This window comes from Poromitra crassiceps (assembly GCF_964638095.1).
Source record: "Poromitra crassiceps genome assembly, chromosome: 4".
Lineage (NCBI taxonomy): Eukaryota > Metazoa > Chordata > Actinopteri > Beryciformes > Melamphaidae > Poromitra > Poromitra crassiceps.
The window spans coordinates 66,652,495-66,673,065 of record NC_139626.1 but is presented as its reverse complement, the minus strand read 5'-3'; the positions used below and the strand labels follow the sequence as shown (position 1 = coordinate 66,673,065).

Here is a 20,571-nt window from a genome sequence, read left to right as displayed (position 1 = left end):
AAAATAAAAAGCTGAATTTAAGTGTTAAAGTATTATGAGTGGTGGCCCGTTTAAATTTGGAATGGATTTTATCACACAAAGAATGAAAGAGTAGTTAGATTTCAAAGAGGGCGTGGATTTAAGCAGTCCTCCCATAGACTTAAACAGGTACTAAAAAGTTGTGTTTTGAATTTGGGACCCATGATGGCCGACACTGAGAAATCCAGGATCGAGAGCAGAAAAACTGACATTTATTTACAAATGATAAAAAGAGGAAGAAGGAGAAAAGAGCGGTTACCTTCGAGCCAGTTGTAGAAACCCTCTCCAGCTAGAGAGAAAAAAGGAGGTAAAGTGGAGCTGTCAGTTCTTTAACACACAACTAAAAATATATGAATCTGAAAAGAGTTAAGTCAACACTCACCATCATCGTCTCCTGAAGGAAGGCCGAGAGAGAGAGAGAGAGAGAATAAAGCGGTTATATCTGTTCTATTAACACACAAAGAATTATGTAACTAGATATATGCCTCCGCCAACAAGTGAGCACTCGACATCTATGTCTGTCCAGACTTTGAGCCAAGTGTGACGAAATTCCGTCAAGGCATTCTTGAGATATCGCGTTAACGAGCTAGAAGATGGCGTTCGTGAGGTCACAGTGACCTTGAACTTTGACCACCAAAATCGAATCAGTTCATCCTTGAGGCCAAGTGGACGTTTGAGGCAAATGTGATGAAATTCAGTCAAGGCGTTCCTGAGATATTGCGTTAACGAGCTAGAAAATGGTGGCCGTGATGTCACAGTGACCTTGAGCTTTGACCTTTGACCTCCAAAACCTAATCAGTTCATCCTTGAGTCCAAGTAGACGTTTGAGCCAAATGTGACGAAATTCCGTCAAGGCATTCCTGAGATATCGCGTTAATGAGCATTGTACGTACGTGCGGACGGACAATCCAAACAAGACAGAAGGCTCTGTCCGTCTCCGTCTCCGTCTTTAACGTAGAGTATAACTCGGCCATTACAGCACGCGCACATGTAGGTTTTCATAGAACATCAATGTTGTAGGAAAAAGTGACTGGAGGGAGGCTTTAAAGTCCCTGGAAACCAAAATCCACTAAAACCTAACTATTAAATTTAGGGTCTTATGTGAGTAATTGTGTGCCTCAGAAAGTAGGAGACATTAGTTTCAACCCAAACCCCCAAAATCGCCACTTTTCTACAAGGTCTGGATTTCCACTTCCTCATTGAAGAGAGCGGTGCGCGTGGTGCGAAAATGAATGATCTTATCACGTCATAAGATTTTTTGTCCGTTCTTATGAAACCTTCTTGCCCCCACAGCGCTCGCTCAGTGTCTGTCTGTCTCCCTCCCGCTCTGTGTGCCGAGCGCTATGCTGCCTGCTCTCTCTCTCTCTCTCTCTCACTGTCACACACACACACACACATACACACACTCCATCTCTCTGTCCTTCTCTCTCTCTCTCCTTCTCTCCGTTTCCCTCCCTCCCTCTCTCTCTCACTCGCGCTCTCTCTCTCTCTCGGAGGAGACCTGCAGTCCTGCACGCACACACACGGGACACGCCCACACAGTCCGCGGGAGAAAAGACAGTCTAAAATCTAATTGATTTTCATGACTTTTGTCATGACTGTCAAACCTAAATTTATATACTTTGCGACGCTCATCATCATTCAAATTTGGCTGGTGGCTTATTAACATAGGTTCTTGTGATGTGATGAACTCAAAATGCTAAATAATAAAACAAAAAATCTGGTTTCCAGGGACTTTAAGTGTGGACTCTCACCATACTCACCTCTGCTGGGGGCCAGAGGGTTTAGAGGTCTGTACACGGACCTGGGCCTGCCGTGAGAAACACATTTTATTCACAATATTGTTCAAAGACCGCAGACATTTTTAGTTCAAAGGTGCTGATAGAAATATTTCAATTTAACCTTTTACAAAACAAACAAAAAAACATGATAATACAGAGTGTTATTCTTATCAATAAAACTGGTATTGTTATTACCCACCAAAAACCCATATCTGTGTATTTCCAATACTTTAAGAGCTGGGAATTGCCAAATTGATTATCAATAGTTTTCCAGGCCTACTGTATGTAGTAAGCCTGGAGGTAGAGTGTGTGTGTGTGTGTGTGTGTGTGTGTGTGTGTGTGTGTGTGTGTGTGTGTGTGCAGAGGTGTGATCCAGTCACCTTTGCTCAATTTAATATCTTAAAAGAAACTACTACTTTTCAATGCAATATGGTTTTAATAGGATAAAAACTTGATAAGATGAGCATCATCAGTTAGATTTCTATAATCACTTTCACTTTCAGAATTTAAACTCAGTCGTTTGCTGGAACAAATCTCATCACTTTCAATCTAAAGAGCCAGACACACCAAGCTGACTGTCGGCCGTCTGGGCTGTTGGTCAGCATCTTGTCTGGGCTGTTGGTCAGTGTCTTGTCTGGTCTGTTGGTCAGCATCTTGTCTGGTCTGTTGGTCAGCATCTTGTCTGGTCTGTTGGTCAGTGTCTTGTCTGGGCTGTTGGTGAGCGTCTTGTCTGGGCTGTTGGTCAGCATCTTGTCTGGGCTGTTGGTCAGTGTCTTGTCTGGTCTGTTGGTCAGTGTCTTGTCTGGGCTGTTGGTCAGCGTCTTGTCTGGTCTGTTGGTCAGTGTCTTGTCTGGGCTGTTGGTCAGGATATTGTCTGGGCTGCTGGTCAGCGTCTTGTCTGGGCTGTTGGTCAGCATCTTCTCTGGGCTGTTGGTCAGCATGTTGTCTGGGCTGTTGGTCATGCTGTTCGTGGACTACAGCTCAGCATTCAACACCATAGTACCCTCCAGGCTGGTACGCAAGCTCAAGGATCTGGGACTAAACACAGCAATGTGCGACCGGATCCTGGATTTCCTGACAGACCGCCGCCAGGTGGTGAGGGTGGGCAACCTCACCTCCTCCCCACTGACCATCAGCATAGGAGCGCCCCAGGGGTACGTCTCCAGCCCCTTCTGGTACGACCTCTACACCCACGACTGCGTGGCGACTCAAACTTCGAACACCATCGTGAAGTTTGCAGACGACACAGCAGTCGTGGGGCTGATCTCGGGGGGCGACGAGACGGCCTACAGAGAGGAGGTGGGGGCCCTGGAACAATGGTGCCAGGACAACCACCTCTCTCTGAACGTCTCCAAGACCAAGGAGATAATTGTAGACTACAGGAGGGGGGGGGGGGGGGGGGGCACACCCCCCAATCACCATCAACGGCACAGTGGTGGAAAGGGTGGACAGCTTCAAGTACCTGGGAGTCAACATCCACCAGGACCTGACTTGGGCCGGTCACACCGCCACTGTTGTCAAAAAGGCCCAACAGCGAATACACGGACTCAGGCGCCTGAAGAAATTTGGGCTAAGGCCAGAAATCCTTAGGGACTTCTACAGAGGCACCATTGAAAGCCTGCTGACTGGCTGCTTCACCACCTGGTACGGGAACTGTACCACCATGGACCGCAGGGCGCTACGGAGAGTGAGACGCGCGGCCCAGCACGTAACAGGATGTGAGTTGCCAGAACTGCATGAACTGTATAAACAGCGGTGCCTCAGGAGGTCCCTGAAGATCATCAAAGACACAAACCATCCCCACAACAGCCTGTTCTCCCTGTTACCCTCAGGGAGAAGATACAGGGTCCCAAAAGCATGCACAAATCGCTTGAGGAACAGTTTCTTCCCGCAGGCCACAAGACTCCTTAACATACACAAATAGTGTAGTAGCCGTACTGTACCGTACTGTAGCTGCTACCATTACGTATGTCTAATGTTTAACTGTATGTTTAATTAGGTATATGCTATTTGCACCTGTATGTCAAATACGCCGAATTTAAAACGCAGAGTTTAATTGTATGTTTAATAAGGAATATGCTATTTGCACCTGTATGTCAAATACGCCAAATTTAAAATGTTTAAGCACGTCTAAAGTATGCACATGACTTGTGCACCTATGTGCAGTGAATATGCCACTGTCTCTGACTTGTCTTATCACTATACTGCCTTATTGCTTGTTGTGTCTCTTGTTGTTTTTGCACTCATATGCCCTGTTATATTTGTACTATGTTGTAAACGGAGTCCACAGCACAAGAATTTCACACGTGATACTTGTACCATGGAGTGACAATAAAAATCTTGAATCTTGAATCTTGAATCAGCATCTTGTCTGGGCTGTTGGTCAGCGTCTTGTCTGTGCTGTTGGTCAGTGTCTTGTCTGGGCTGTTGGTCAGTGTCTTGTCTGGGCTGTTGGTCAGCATCTTGTCTGTGCTGTTGGTCAGTGTCTTGTCTGGGCTGTTGGTGAGGGTCTTGTCTGGGCTGTTGGTGAGGGTCTTGTCTGGGCTGTTGGTCAGTGTCTTGTCTGGGCTGTTGGTGAGGGTCTTGTCTGTGCTGTTGGTGAGGGTCTTGTCTGGGCTGTTGGTCAGTGTCTTGTCTGGGCTGTTGGTGAGGGTCTTGTCTGGGCTGTTGGTCAGTGTCTTGTCTGGGCTGTTGGTCAGTGTCTTGTCTGGGCTGTTGGTCAGTGTCTTGTGTGGGCTGTTGGTCAGCATCTTCTCTGGTCTGTTGGTCAGCGTCTTGTCTGGGCTGCTGGTCAGTGTCTTGTCTGGGCTGTTGGTCAGTGTCTTGTCTGGGCTGTTGGTCAGTGTCTTGTCTGGGCTGTTGGTCAGTGTCTTGTCTGGGCTGTTGGTCAGTGTCTTGTCTGGGCTGTTGGTCAGTGTCTTGTCTGGGCTGTTGGTCAGCGTCTTGTCTGGGCTGTTGGTCAGCGTCTTGTCTGGGCTGTTGGTCAGCGTCTTGTCTGGGTTGTTGGTCAGCGTCTTGTCTGGGCTGTTGGTCAGTGTCTTGTCTGGGTTGTTGGTCAGCGTCTTGTCTGGGCTGTTGGTCAGCGTCTTGTCTGGGTTGTTGGTCAGCGTCTTGTCTGGGCTGTTGGTCAGTGTCTTGTCTGGGTTGTTGGTCAGCGTCTTGTCTGGGCTGTTGGTCAGCGTCTTGTCTGGGTTGTTGGTCAGCGTCTTGTCTGGGCTGTTGGTCAGCGTCTTGTCTGGGCTGTTGGTCAGCGTCTTGTCTGGGTTGTTGGTCAGCGTCTTGTCTGGGTTGTTGGTCAGCGTCTTGTCTGGGCTGTTGGTCAGCGTCTTGTCTGGGCTGTTGGTCAGCGTCTTGTCTGGGCTGTTGGTCAGCGTCTTGTCTGGGCTGTTGGTCAGCGTCTTGTCTGGGCTGACAGTGAGCGTCTGTGGCTCTAGTCTTTGTTGTGTGTCCGGCACCGTTGGCTTTAGTCGGCGCCTTGTCAGCTGATTCAACATGTTGAATCGGCGTTGGGCCGTCGGTGAGAGAAATCACTCTGATTGGCTGGTCAGGTCAGCTGATAGCGAAGCAGTGCAGGAGAAGAGACATTCTGCTCATTTTTCAGAGCGTACGTGTGTAGGTCTCACACAGGTGCCAGGGTACATGCTACTGTAGGTCTCACACAGGTGCCAGGGTACGTGCTACTGTAGGTCTCACACAGGTGCAGAGCGTATGTGCTACTGTAGGTCTCACACAGGTGCAGAGCGTATGTGCTACTGTAGGTCTCACACAGGTGCCAGGGTACATGCTACTGTAGGTCTCACACAGGTGCAGAGCGTATGTGCTACTGTAGGTCTCACACAGGTGCAGAGCGTATGTGCTACTGTAGGTCTCACACAGGTGCAGAGCATACGTGCTACTGTAGGTCTCACACAGGTGCAGAGCGTACGTGCTACTGTAGGTCTCACACAGGTGCAGAGCGTACGTGCTACTGTAGGTCTCACACAGGTGCAGAGCGTACGTGCTACTGTAGGTCTCACACAGGTGCAGAGCGTACGTGCTACTGTAGGTCTCACACAGGTGCAGAGCGTATGTGCTACTGTAGGTCTCACACAGGTGCAGAGCGTACGTGCTACTGTAGGTCTCACACAGGTGCAGAGCGTACGTACGTGCTACTGTAGGTGTCACACAGGTGCAGAGTGTATGTGCTACTGTAGGTCTCACACAGGTGCAGAGCGTACGTGCTACTGTAGGTCTCACACAGGTGCAGAGCGTACGTGCTACTGTAGGTCTCACACAGGTGCAGAGCGTACGTGCTACTGTAGGTGTCACACAGGTGCAGAGCGTACGTGCTACTGTAGGTCTCACACAGGTGCAGAGCGTACGTGCTACTGTAGGTCTCACACAGGTGCAGAGCGTACGTGCTACTGTAGGTCTCACACAGGTGCAGAGCGTACGTGCTACTGTAGGTCTCACACAGGCGCAGAGCGTACGTGCTACTGTAGGTCTCACACAGGCGCAGAGCGTACATGCTACTGTATGTCTCAGACAGGTGCAGAGCGTACGTGCTACTGTAGGTCTCACACAGGCGCAGACATGCCAAGTCAAGTCTCAAGTATCTTATGGATCAGTGTTCCATCATCTGCTGCATGCCATCCAGTCTGCTTAGAACACTGTATAGCTCAAACTAAGGAATTCAAAGCATGTACTGTATTATCCTCACTCCTTATCTATTAGAATACAGTAGCAGCAATGATTAGAGATGACATTAGTAGACATTTCCTGTTAATGAAAAAATAAAAAATAAAGATTGTTCACAAGTCCAAGTCAAGTCTCAAGTCTTTGAGGACGAGTCTCAAGTCAAGTCTCAAGTCACTGTGTGTGTGACTTAAGTCCAAGTCCCCATCACTGGGTGTGTGCGCGTGTGTGTGTCTCACTTGAAGCAGTTCTCCTCGTAGATGCTGTTCCACACCCTCCAGGCGGGGGCACCCTTGTAGCCGGTGTAGCGTTCCGGGTTCAGCAGCAGGTCCACGTACTCTGCGTCTGGAGACGTCTCATCTGACACACACACACACACACACACACACACACACACACACACACACACACACACACACACACACACACACACACACACACACACACACACACACACACACAGAGGATAAACCCACCAAGCTGGACTGAGAACTAGAGATGGACTTAACTACTCGAGTCCTCGATTTGGACGTCAGTACTCGTTCAATGGTTCAATGTGTAGAGTACTAGCTGTTTTTTGCCTTGTAAAAATAAAACATACAAATGTATATAATAAATCTAAATGTAACTTGACCCTGTTCTATTTTAAAAGTTAGGATTTTTGGGATGGGACTGCTAGCAAAAATGATCTGCGCACACGTCACAGCCAAACTTTGGTTCCGCTTGTGTCTTGCGTTTCCAGTCGGACACGAAGCCCTACCCACATATTCACTTGAATTGAATGTGAGTACTCGAGTACTCTATAATAATTTAATGCAAGTACTCGAGCACTCTATAATAATGTAATGCGAGTACTCAAGTACTCTATAGTAATTTCATGTGAGTACTCTAGTACTCTAGAGCAGGTGGAATCTGCTCTCTAAGTGCAACGTTTTGAATCCGTTCTATCGGGACTATGTTATGGAGAAGTGTGTGTCTGTCCGTCCATCTGTCTTGTTTGCACTGGGATTTCCCCCCGCGTTGTCGGATTCCGATTAACGATACGTTTAACTAATGTCCAAACTGTTAATTTCGTCAACAATGAGGATGACAAAATGATTTTGTTAATGCACCTTTTTTTCATGGCGAAGACGAGACGGTAACGAGCTAAACATAGCTCTTTGATGACGAAATTATAACGAGACGTATGTGTTGTTTTCGTTGACGAGACGAGACGCGACGAAAATATTAGTGGGTGGGCTATCGGACTTTCAAAATGCATGACATTCCCTCAGTTTTGCGTGCGTCTGTCAAAAGCTCACAATATCACCAATGCATCCCTGTCCTTGTTTGGTTGAGAATCGTGCCTCTTGGTTTATATACACTCTTTGCAGCCACCACGCCCACCACCAGGCAGGCAGGCAGGGACACTGGTGCTGGACCGCAGTGAGTTAACATGGCAGTGTCAACACAGAAAGACTTAGGTGATCTGTGGACGTACTTTACCCATAATCCAACAGAAAAGAAAACACAATGCACTATAGTAACGGGAGACAAAGATATGCATTGTGGCTACAAATTAGGTGGCAAGAATACAACGAACAAGGCTCACCACGCTGCTATTTTTTGCAATGGTAAGTAAGCTAACTCTGCAAAAGATCCTGTTAACGAATCACATACATTTGCAAACATTAAGTCAATGTTACTCGACAGTCGGGCTGTGGTACATTTCCTAGTAAGCCACGTTGGTTTAGCCTCGGAGTTAGTCTTCCGTGCAAAAAATAAGTTTAAATTTTGCCATACACCTCTCGCAAATGTATGGACCTGCTAGCTTCAGGCTAAGTTGGCTGGGTTAAGCTAACGTCAGTTCAGCGTGTTATGAGTAAAACATGCAGGGCTTTTTGGTCAGGCAGCAAGTGAAATACTTTGTCAAATGGGTCGAGCATAATTACAATTGCGTGTCCAAATATATATTTAACATGCTGGCTTTTCCCCCCGACTAAAACTAATGACTAAAAGTTGACTAAAATTTAATTACTTTTCGTAGACTAAAACTGGACTAAAACCTTTTGAGTTTTCGGCAAATAAATCTAGACTAAAACTATCAAGGATAGAAATGACTAAAATGTGACTAAAACTAATGAGCATGTTCCTCCAAAAGACTAAATCTAAAATAGCTGCCAAAATTAACACTGCGTCCAAATCGAATAATCGAGTACTCATGCCCCTCCCTTGCTGTGACATCACTGATTGGGGCGTGGCCAGAAGGGCGACATGTTTTAAAGCTTGGGCCCATACAAGAGAGTGTTGTGTTGAACTCACCGTCCAGCTCACAGAAGTGATCCTGAGCATCGTCGTGTCGCGCCCAGTCAGCGAACGCCTCTTTAGTATGGTTACTGAAACACAACACAACACCAACTTCAGCCGTGCGTTCACACCAAGGCGGAGAAAAGCCTCGCTCGCGCAAATTGTTTCAAAAATGTCAACTCAAGCGAACGGCGAGGTGAAAATCACGTCAATCCGTGTCCCTCTTCGCGCCGCCCGGGGCAAAAATCACATCTACTTGCGCGTTTGCATTGACTTTGTATGTTATCTTGTCGCACGACTTCTGTGAAAACCGCACCAGTGTGACGCGAACGCCCAGTAAAGGCCGTTACACACCAAGAGAAACAGCACGAAATTGCACAGCCAAACAGCATGGCCGAGCTAGCGAGCAGCAGGCGAGCCTAGGAATCGTGTGCGCGTAGTGCGCGAGATGCCTTTTATATGCGATCCATTTGTAAAATTCTCTGATATGCCCTGACTTAAGGAGCCTGGTAAAAACCAAAAACCATCCTGATCATATGACCTCACATTCTGTTTCGCTCCACACTACACATGACTCTCCACACTACACATGACTCTCCACACTACACATGACTCTCCACACTACACATGACTCTCCACACTACACATGACTCTCCACACTACACATGACTCTCCACACTACACATGACTCTCCACACTACACATGACTCTCCACACTACACATGACTCTCCACACTACACATTACTCTCCACACTACACATGACTCTCCACACTACACATGACTCTCCACACTACACATGACTCTCCACACTACACATGACTCTCCACACTACACATTACTCTCCACACTACACATGACTCTCCACACTACACATGACTCTCCACACTACACATGACTCTCCACTACACATGACTCTCCACACTACACATGACTCTCCACACTACACATTACTCTCCACACTACACATGACTCTCCACACTACACATGACTCTCCACACTACACATGACTCTCCACACTACACATGACTCTCCACACTACACATTACTCTCCACACTACACATTACTCTCCACACTACACATGACTCTCCACACTACACATGACTCTCCACACTACACATGACTCTCCACACTACACATTACTCTCCACACTACACATTACTCTCCACTACACATTACTCTCCACACTACACATGACTCTCCACTACACATTACTCTCCACACTACACATGACTCTCCACACTACACATGACTCTCCACTACACATGACTCTCCACACTACACATTACTCTCCACTACACATTACTCTCCACACTACACATGACTCTCCACACTACACATGACTCTCCACACTACACATTACTCTCCACTACACATGACTCTCCACACTACACATGACTCTCCACACTACACATGACTCTCCACACTACACATGACTCTCCACACTACACATGACTCTCCACACTACACATGACTCTCCACACTACACATTACTCTCCACTACACATGACTCTCCACACTACACATGACTCTCCACACTACACATGACTCTCCACACTACACATGACTCTCCACACTACACATTACTCTCCACACTACACATGACTCTCCACACTACACATGACTCTCCACACTACACATTACTCTCCACTACACATGACTCTCCACACTACACATGACTCTCCACACTACACATGACTCTCCACACTACACATGACTCTCCACACTACACATGACTCTCCACACTACACATGACTCTCCACACTACACATTACTCTCCACACTACACATGACTCTCCACACTACACATGACTCTCCACACTACACATTACTCTCCACACTACACATGACTCTCCACACTACACATGACTCTCCACACTACACATGACTCTCCACACTACACATGACTCTCCACACTACACATGACTCTCCACACTACACATGACTCTCCACACTACACATTACTCTCCACTACACATTACTCTCCACACTACACATGACTCTCCACACTACACATTACTCTCCACACTACACATTACTCTCCACTACACATTACTCTCCACACTACACATTACTCTCCACACTACACATTACTCTCCACTACACATTACTCTCCACTACACATGACTCTCCACACTACACATGACTCTCCACACTACACATGACTCTCCACACTACACATGACTCTCCACACTACACATGACTCTCCACACTACACATGACTCTCCACACTACACATTACTCTCCACACTACACATTACTCTCCACACTACACATTACTCTCCACACTACACATTACTCTCCACTACACATTACTCTCCACACTACACATGACTCTCCACACTACACATTACTCTCCACTACACATTACTCTCCACACTACACATGACTCTCCACACTACACATTACTCTCCACTACACATTACTCTCCACACTACACATTACTCTCCACTACACATTACTCTCCACACTACACATGACTCTCCACACTACACATGACTCTCCACACTACACATTACTCTCCACTACACATTACTCTCCACTACACATGACTCTCCACACTACACATGACTCTCCACACTACACATTACTCTCCACACTACACATTACTCTCCACTACACATTACTCTCCACACTACACATGACTCTCCACACTACACATTACTCTCCACTACACATTACTCTCCACTACACATGACTCTCCACACTACACATGACTCTCCACACTACACATGACTCTCCACACTACACATTACTCTCCACTACACATTACTCTCCACACTACACATGACTCTCCACACTACACATTACTCTCCACACTACACATTACTCTCCACTACACATGACTCTCCACACTACACATGACTCTCCACACTACACATGACTCTCCACTACACATGACTCTCCACACTACACATGACTCTCCACTACACATGACTCTCCACACTACACATGACTCTCCACACTACACATGACTCTCCACACTACACATGACTCTCCACACTACACATTACTCTCCACACTACACATTACTCTCCACTACACATGACTCTCCACACTACACATGACTCTCCACACTACACATTACTCTCCACTACACATGACTCTCCACACTACACATGACTCTCCACACTACACATGACTCTCCACACTACACATGACTCTCCACACTACACATGACTCTCCACACTACACATGACTCTCCACACTACACATTACTCTCCACTACACATTACTCTCCACTACACATGACTCTCCACACTACACATGACTCTCCACACTACACATGACTCTCCACACTACACATGACTCTCCACACTACACATGACTCTCCACACTACACATGACTCTCCACACTACACATGACTCTCCACACTACACATGACTCTCCACACTACACATGACTCTCCACACTACACATGACTCTCCACACTACACATGACTCTCCACACTACACATGACTCTCCACACTACACATGACTCTCCACACTACACATGACTCTCCACACTACACATGACTCTCCACACTACACATGACTCTCCACACTACACATGACTCTCCACACTACACATTAGTGCTGCCACGATTAGTCGACTAGTCGCGATGACCAAAATCGTTGCAGATGTATTTGGTAATCGACGTCATCGCATGTTTGTTTTTTAGCTGAAAAAAAGAAATAAACGTTTGTTTTGTTTCCCCCGAAGCTGCTGCCTGCGATGGCCTCACTGGCTGGCCTGGCCTCCAGGCGTCTCCGTCCTGTCTTTGATGCACATGCGCAGTACCGATCATCCGGGGAAAACGTGACATCACCGTGACCGGAAAAACAAGCAGCTCCCAGTGTTTCTCCACAGAAAAAATGTCTAGCCGTCCTCATACGTCCAAAGTGTGGGAGCATTTCATCCACAATAATGTGAAATGCAAAATCTGCTAAATTAGCTGAACTCGCTTATCATGGCAGCACGAGTACTGTACTGTACAGTACAGTAATGTACTGTACTGGCTGGCTGGCCTGGCAGGCACATGGGACAAGTTAGCCTTGAAGGCTTTCTGCCAGAAAGGCAACAGAGGAATTGCCATACAACTCTTCAAACATGTTTCAGTGCATTTTAATTTTAAGGATGTTGGTTGTTATGCTTATGGTTAGGCAAGTAAAACAATTTAGTTAATGTTAGGGTTTTCTTATTTAACCACGACCAAACTCAAACCAAATAGTTGTACTTGCTTAACTCTAATATAAGCAATCTTTGGAATGTATTTTCATGTTTTCAAATGAGTAAACTGTATCTGGCTCGACCGGGTATCGAACATCGGTCCTCTCGGATCAGAAGGCATTTAAGCCCAAACCACAACCTTAGCTGAACATTTTCAAGCCCTAACTCTAACCTTAACCAAATTGTTTTACTTGCCCAACCCTAACCATAACAACCAACATCCTTAAAACAAAAATATAAATGCAATAACATGTTTGAAGAGTTGTCATGGCGATTCCTCTGTTCCACGTCATCCCTTTCTGGCAGAAACCCTGCAAGGCTAACTTCTCCCATGTGCGCCCTCATTTCCACTCTCTCTTTTACATTTTAAACTATTTGCATTGCGGCAGGTGCAGCAGTGAAAGTGTCAGAGCGGACAGGGAAGAAGATACTGTGTGGTCTCACCTCACAGTGCAGGGGGAGGAGTGAACGGGTCAGAGCAGACAGTCAGGGAAGAAGAGACTGTGTGGTCTCACCTCACAGTGTTGGGCAAGTTACTTTCAAAATGTAATATACTACATATTACTAGTTACTTTCATTTGAAAGTAATACGTTACTTTACAATATTACTGTCGGTGTAGAGTAACTCATTACTTATTACACTCCTTTTGCATTACTTTCACCAAAACAACAGCAGTGTTGTATAAGTGTCCATAACAATAACATCAGACACGTCTCCTCATATAAATATCTAGGAGTACATATTGATAAGGATATGAATTGGCACACGCATGTCACATCCTGCTGTGCAAAGATACATCAGCGTTTGCACTTTCTTCGCAGACTCAGGTTGTTTGGAGTCAGTACGAGTATCATGTTGATTTTCTACAGGGCGAGCATAGAATCGATCCTGAGGTATGGTATAGCCAGCTGGTTTGGCAACCTGACAGTCAAATTTAAAACCCAAATTCTAAGGCTTGCAAAAACGGCCGGGAAGATCATGGGCATGTCTAGCCCCCCGATCACCCTCCAAGCCATTTTTGACCAGGAAGCTGTCAGACAAGCTCGGAACATTACTTCTGACCCTTTGCATGTACTGAACCCAGAATATGTGCTCATGAGGTCCGGTAGAAGATATAGAATTCCAAAGTGTAAATACAATAGATATAAACACTCCTTTGTCCCTCTCTCAATTAAGCTACTCAACGATAACTAGCTGCTCCTTACTAAGGGACTTGTAATGCACAAGGGTGTATGCAATTTCACGTTGCAACTATGCAATTATGTCTTATGTTTTTGTATCTGATGTATCTGTGTTAAATGTCTGTACGCAGCTTGGATCTCTGTCTCCAAGACAAAGGGAGACAAATAAACTTGAACCTTGAACCTTGAACCTTGAGCAGCAGCAGAATGACATTGCTGCCCCGGAACCATCCCAAAAAATAATGTCAACTGTCTTGAAGTCAGTGTAAACAATTCAAAATTCTAAATGTTATTCTTTTCCTTTGTTATTGTCATCTATAGTGGTTATTTGCATAAAAACAGACAGTTTGATTAGGAAATTATTGTATCTCTTTATTTAAATATGTGCTTTGATTTAAAAAAAAATTGTAACTTGAGTTACTTGACAAAGTAACTGGTATAATATTACTGAAATCCTATAAGTAATAAGTTATATTACTGAGTTACTGCTAAAAGTAATAATATATTACTTTTGCAATGAGTTACCCCCAACACTGCTCAGCTGAGCACCTCACAGTGCAGGTGGAGCAGTGAAAGTGTCAGAGCAGACAGGGAAGAGGAGACTCAGACTGTGTGTGGTCCAGGGATTCCGCTAGACATTTTCTCAGACGGCCAGTGCAGCCGGTAACGTTCCAAAATTCCGGCCCTATCGAATATTTACCGGCCACTATTAAAAAAAGGATGTTATAAAATAATTGTTTCCTAAATAAACGAATCAATTTATTTCTCTATAGTCTATTCTTTATAGCCTCTATAGTCGATCATATTTATTCCAGTGTTGTCATTAAGAGACCGATTTCGCAGCAAGAATATTTAATTGGTCGGCACGTCGTTCTCGGTATTGGACGCTTTCGTTATTGAAACAGACAAGATGCATGCATGCTCCTACTATAGCCTATCTATCTGCATTTGCAGACACTCATGAACCAATATCTTCTGGACATTGCCTTGATGAAAAAACAACGTAGCGTTAGCTAAAAGTGATAGTGGCAGTGCAGCGCACAACTTGAATATCCAGCAATAGGCTACGCACCTTATCGCTCCCACTCTACACCTGGCGGCACCTGCGTCAGCTCTCCTGCACTCGTTCTCGGCTTCCATGTGGCTTTATTTGTGGTAAGCATTTTGATTCATCTCCTCATCATACGAGCGTCGGGCAACAAGCACGGGCCATTGATTGATTGATTGATTCGGCCGACGTAGATAAAAAGGCTTTTTACCTCCGCTAAATTGACAGCCTACGTCGGGTCGCTTTCGCTTTTGACGGCGGCAGGCACGCTTCTGTTTCTTTCCTGCCGTCTTGCTGGCCTCGGCTGAAGTAGGCTACTTGTTGCATGATCTCGATTAAAAAAAGGACTGGCCTAGCAAGGGATGTCTGTTATGACATTTAGGTTTCCTCCTGTGTGTTTCCTCACAGCGGGTCCAGCGCTGGCCGGTGGGACTGATGCTGCTTGTTGTGCAGCTTTTAAACGGCGCTCTACAGTAAAGAAAGCGTCTGCTATATTTTTCTTTTTCACCAACACTCAACATACAGGGGGCGGAAAACATATGATGTAATAAATCTCTATTTAAGTCGTAGCTTATTGGCAACATCACTTAGGTTATAGGTCACACAATATTAGGCTATTTTATATAAGGAATTTATTTATCTGGCGTATTTCCAGCCGGCCAATTGAGCCGGCGACCTCTTAATTTACCGGCCCACGAGAACAAATACCGGCGGAATCCCTGGTGTGGTCTCACCTCAGAGTGCTGTTGATGTGTGTGTGGTCTCACCTCAGGGTGCTGTTGATGTGTGTGTGGTCTCACCTCAGAGTGCTGTTGATGTGTTTGTGGTCTCACCTCAGAGTGCTGTTGATGGCTCCCAGCTCATTGGCCTGCTCACAGTCCGTCATGGTGTTCACTGCCTGGGAATACTGGAGCAGGGAGACAAACAGAGACAGACGTTTAGTGAAAGTAATAATGAAGGCTGCTCGATTATAGCAAAAATCATAATCACGATTATTATTTGACTGATATTGAGATCGCGATTATTTAACGCGATTACTCATTTACTTTTTTTAATACTGGATTTCTTTGAACTTAAAATATAATTGAACTGAAAAACAGAAATGAATAAGAAAAAGTAAAATAGTAAATAAATAAATCGGCTAACTAATATAAATAATAAAGCGGCCAATATAAATAATAAAGATGTATTATTTTATCTCAATTATCTTGTTTTCATAATTGTGGGAAACCAAACTTGTAATTGAAATTTGATTCACTGCACAGCCGTAGGGCTGGGCGATATGACCAAAATCTCATATCCCGATATAAGTCATTTCATATCCCGATACCGATATATATCACGATATAGCATATTTTCTGTAAATTCTATTTATAGTTTATATAAAATGACCACATGGCCATTTATATATGTAGCAGTTAAACCCGTTAAAATGTTGTCAAACCTCACAAAGGATACATGCATTCAGAATACAGATAAGCATGGCTATTCTTTACAACACAGATAATAATAATTAGTTGCAGGGCAGTAGAATGAAACACAAACTGAACCACGCCACCAGTTCGATTTTCAAAGAGGACACTAGCATTTGATGTGTTTGATTTAAGCACTAATTTGGAATCATATCTAAAAGCGGCCACTAGGGGGCAGTATTTCTTTAGTCAATGTCAAAATACCTACATGTTCAGTAGAAGAAGAATAAAACAGTAGAAGAAGAAGAACAACGTTAACCAACACAACTCACCCAGGGAAAGCTAAAAGCTAAAGCTAACGATAGTTTTGTTGTCAGCCCTCAAGGGATTTCCTTGGGATGATGAGAGGAGATGTTTTGCCAGGTTTAACGTTAGGAGGACACACGCAAATATGGATCAAACGCGGACTTAACACAGCACAAATGCCTGGGTAGACTAGGCGGACGGAGTGGAGGTAACATCTCCCTGCTCTTTAGCCTACTCACCGGCTGATTTGTGCCACTTATACAGGGATGCAAGGGGCTTGTTGACACAGAGTCTGGTGCGTGTGTGGACTGTGGACGTGAGTAAAAAAGAAAACAGAATGAAGAAAGCACAGTGTCATCCAAATGACGGACAATATTGCCGTAAAGAGTGTGATTTGCAACACAACGATATAAACGATAGAGCATCATATCAGACGAAATACATTTTCTATCGTCCAGACGAAATATATCGTCATATCGCCCAGCCCTACACAGCCGTAGTAATAACGTCAATCAGCATTAAAACAGTTTTATTACAAATCAGACTGCAGGACAGAGAAAGTGACTCATTGTTATTGATAACCCTCATCAATAGAGCACCGCAGGAATGAGTCCAGAAGTAGCATGGAAGGCGGAAGTCCCGGACTTCCTGGATCTTACGGGAAAAAGTCAATGGGGTTTTAGAATGGGGATTTCACTTAAATGCATAAAATAAGCTCCGTGGTTCACAAAAGTTTATAGGAGCCGTCATTTGGGTTCAGCAGGATAATCTTCACAAACGTGAATCACTTTTTAAGCCAAGCTAACGGCAGATTGTATTCACTGTAATATATTGTATATTATTAATATGACCGGTGACGTGAGTGTTGATAACCATGAAGTCTGACGTCAGCATGTGAGCCAATTTAAGAGTTTGAGCCCAAAATAAGGTTATTTGTCAATAAAATACAGTGGCGAACACTTTGGCTAATTAGCAGAGCGCTTTTAACACGACAGGCCTATTATACATCAAACTCTTGAGCTACTTCTGCTCTCACTCAGAATGTCAAAATATAAGCTATGTCATGAATTGTTTTTGAGATATTAACGTTTGTTTGGCACAACTCATACTAGTTAACTGCCGCGGGGTTCCTGATTTCTGGGTGGCTGTGATGTCATGCTGATTCATCCTATAGAGGAAGGAGAAGAGGCCCCAAAGTGTCACAACTCACTTATTAAATGATCTCCTTTCTTTGTTAATTCATCTCATCCCTCCTTCCTCTTTTTAAATTCAATTATTCTGCTTGAAACTCTCCCCCGTCCGTTCATACTTGCTATCACCCTCACCATTCCTACCTCCTCTCACCTTTTCTTTTGCACCACAATGTATCAAACATGGGTAATTTACAGCAGGTAAACAGCGAGGTGGGAATGTAGAACTGTTATCATGAGAGAGAAAAGTGTGGAAGAGATACAAAGCATGGAGACAAGATAGGTGGGTTTTCCTCATCTAGACTTGGACAACTATTTTGAATAGCACCTTTTTTGTCTTATGTACCACTTGAGCTGTTTTGCCATGTCGATAGTGCCTCCTCACTCATGCCTGTTGATGTTTCTAAATGTGTTCTATAACCTGTTGTTTATTATGGATCCTCATTAGTCTGACTATTCAGACTATTTATTCCTGGGGTCCCTGTTGCAACATAGAGAAAATACAAAACGATATAATGCAGTATTACACTGCACACAAGAAAACAGTGAACAAGGTTCACATAACTTTTAGTGCAATATGCAGACGTACAAGTAAATCCATACAAAATATATTTTTCACTGAGCTGCCGGTGTGTGGGCGTGGCTGCTTCCTTTTTCCTTTTGTCACCAGGCTCCCCTAGACCTGAATCTGGAGCAACAGCAACTAGATGTTCTAGAGCCATTTATCAGTCATGTAACAGTTGACACCTGTCGGCGGGAACTAGTTGCGGCGCGCACGTGCCATTTTTACAATGGGCTTATGAAATTACTTTTGAAATGATTTTTTCCATCATTTTGGAAATAAATTGTGATCCCAATTCCCAAATCTTTCCAGGCAGCCCCTGTAGCCCCCTGTACCCTATGGGGTACACGACACGTACCCCTGGTTGGGAATCACGACATGTACCCCTGGTTGGGAATCACTGCCCTAAGGGATCAGTTCATCCCAGGCCTGGGCAAGAGACGCGGTGGCCCTGTGAAGAGGCTCTGGGTTACACTCTTGGGCCCCTGGGCCTGGTAGGCCCGTTCGGTAATACATCCCTGCTTTTTACCAGTTCTAGTTAACGCTCTTTCCATAAAGTCCTTCAGCTTTGATATATGTTGGCTGGTTTGTTGACAATGAGCAGGATGTTGGCTTCTAAAATAATGTTTTTTACAGAGATATGACTGAAAACAGTATGGCCGCTTCTTCTGTTTTATCACAGACAAAGAGTATACTGCAGACAAGATGAGAAGCTGTTCTGCTTCTTTTACAACAGCGCATGCAGTCATTATGTTGCAGTCAGAATCAGAATTTTTACCGTATTTTTTACCGTATTGCCACAATATGCAAGTTACATAATGAGGAATTTGTCTTAGTGTGCAGAGTAGCGGTCAGGTCAATATACAGATACTAGGGATCTCGCGAGAAACAAACAGAGCCCCAGCTCTCATTTATACACTGATGATGATGATAAGAAGTAAGAAGAAAACTAAAAGACAAACACAACATTGCAGCAATCAAACAATCAAATCAAATATATATGTACATGAGTGGAGGAGTGATCAGTGGATATTAAATATGAATTTACATTGAATTTACATGAACTTTGCAGTCTGAGTTAAACAGGCATTAAGTTAGATATGAGTTACAGTCCTGGAGGTCCTTGGTGGAAGGGGTTTCCAGGCCTTGTTGTTGGTGAGGCTGATGGCGGTTGGGAAGAAGCTGTTCTTGTGGCGAGTGGTTCTGGTCTTGGCAGAACTCAGTCTCTTGCCGAGGGGGAGTGTTTTGAACAGTTTGTGGCCAGCGTGGGAGGGGGTTGCAGTGGAACATGAGTGGAACATTCTTCGGGTCTTATCAATCTAAGCTCTTTGGCACAAATGGTGATATGCGTTGGTACAGCGCGTGCACAATGTACGTTTTCATCGAAGATCGACGGTGAAACAAGTAGGAAGAACTGAGTGGAGGGTGGCTCACCCCTGTCCCTCCACTTGCCCTAACGCCAGCCGAGTGCCGGCGGGGTGGAATCGACCTCAAGCGGAACGAGTCCAGATGTCCAAACACTTCTGCTCCGTCGCGCTTCATCAGGCTGGCAAACAGCCAGCCAACCACCCCCAAGCCCCCACCCGGCCTTCTACAGGGCCTACCTACCATGCAAGATAAGCTGAGTGCTAGGCGAGACAGAATGTGCTGGAACAAACACAGCTGCTACTAACCTGCATTAAGCAAGCTGCCGTGACTGAGCAAACAAACGCTTCTCTACAGACTAACAGGTGCAGGACATGCAGAGACGTGTAGTGATTAATAAATTGCTCCGTTTGATCTCCGAGGATGCGTTCAACCACCAGCATGTTCTGAGAGGTCTATTTCAACTCTGCAGTGTTTTTCCTCCTTTAGTTCTGTCGGTTTGTCCCGGTGAGAACAATGACCTTTGAACTCTGGT

At 45.1% G+C, this 20,571-nt stretch overlaps 1 protein-coding gene across 1 annotated transcript in view; it reads right to left on the bottom strand.

The window, feature by feature from the left end:
- Positions 1–20,571, bottom strand: part of LOC310775913 (ERO1-like protein beta) — a gene marked incomplete at its 5' end in the record, with an annotated part of 64,451 nt that overhangs the window by 14,385 nt on the left and 29,495 nt on the right. Inside the window, 5 exons of the mRNA XM_083636037.1 lie at positions 278–307; positions 1,773–1,828; positions 6,713–6,833; positions 8,775–8,848; positions 16,035–16,108. Of these exons, the coding sequence (XP_083492163.1) occupies positions 278–307; positions 1,773–1,828; positions 6,713–6,833; positions 8,775–8,848; positions 16,035–16,108 (355 nt within the window). The remainder of the gene's footprint in view (positions 1–277; positions 308–1,772; positions 1,829–6,712; positions 6,834–8,774; positions 8,849–16,034; positions 16,109–20,571) is intronic.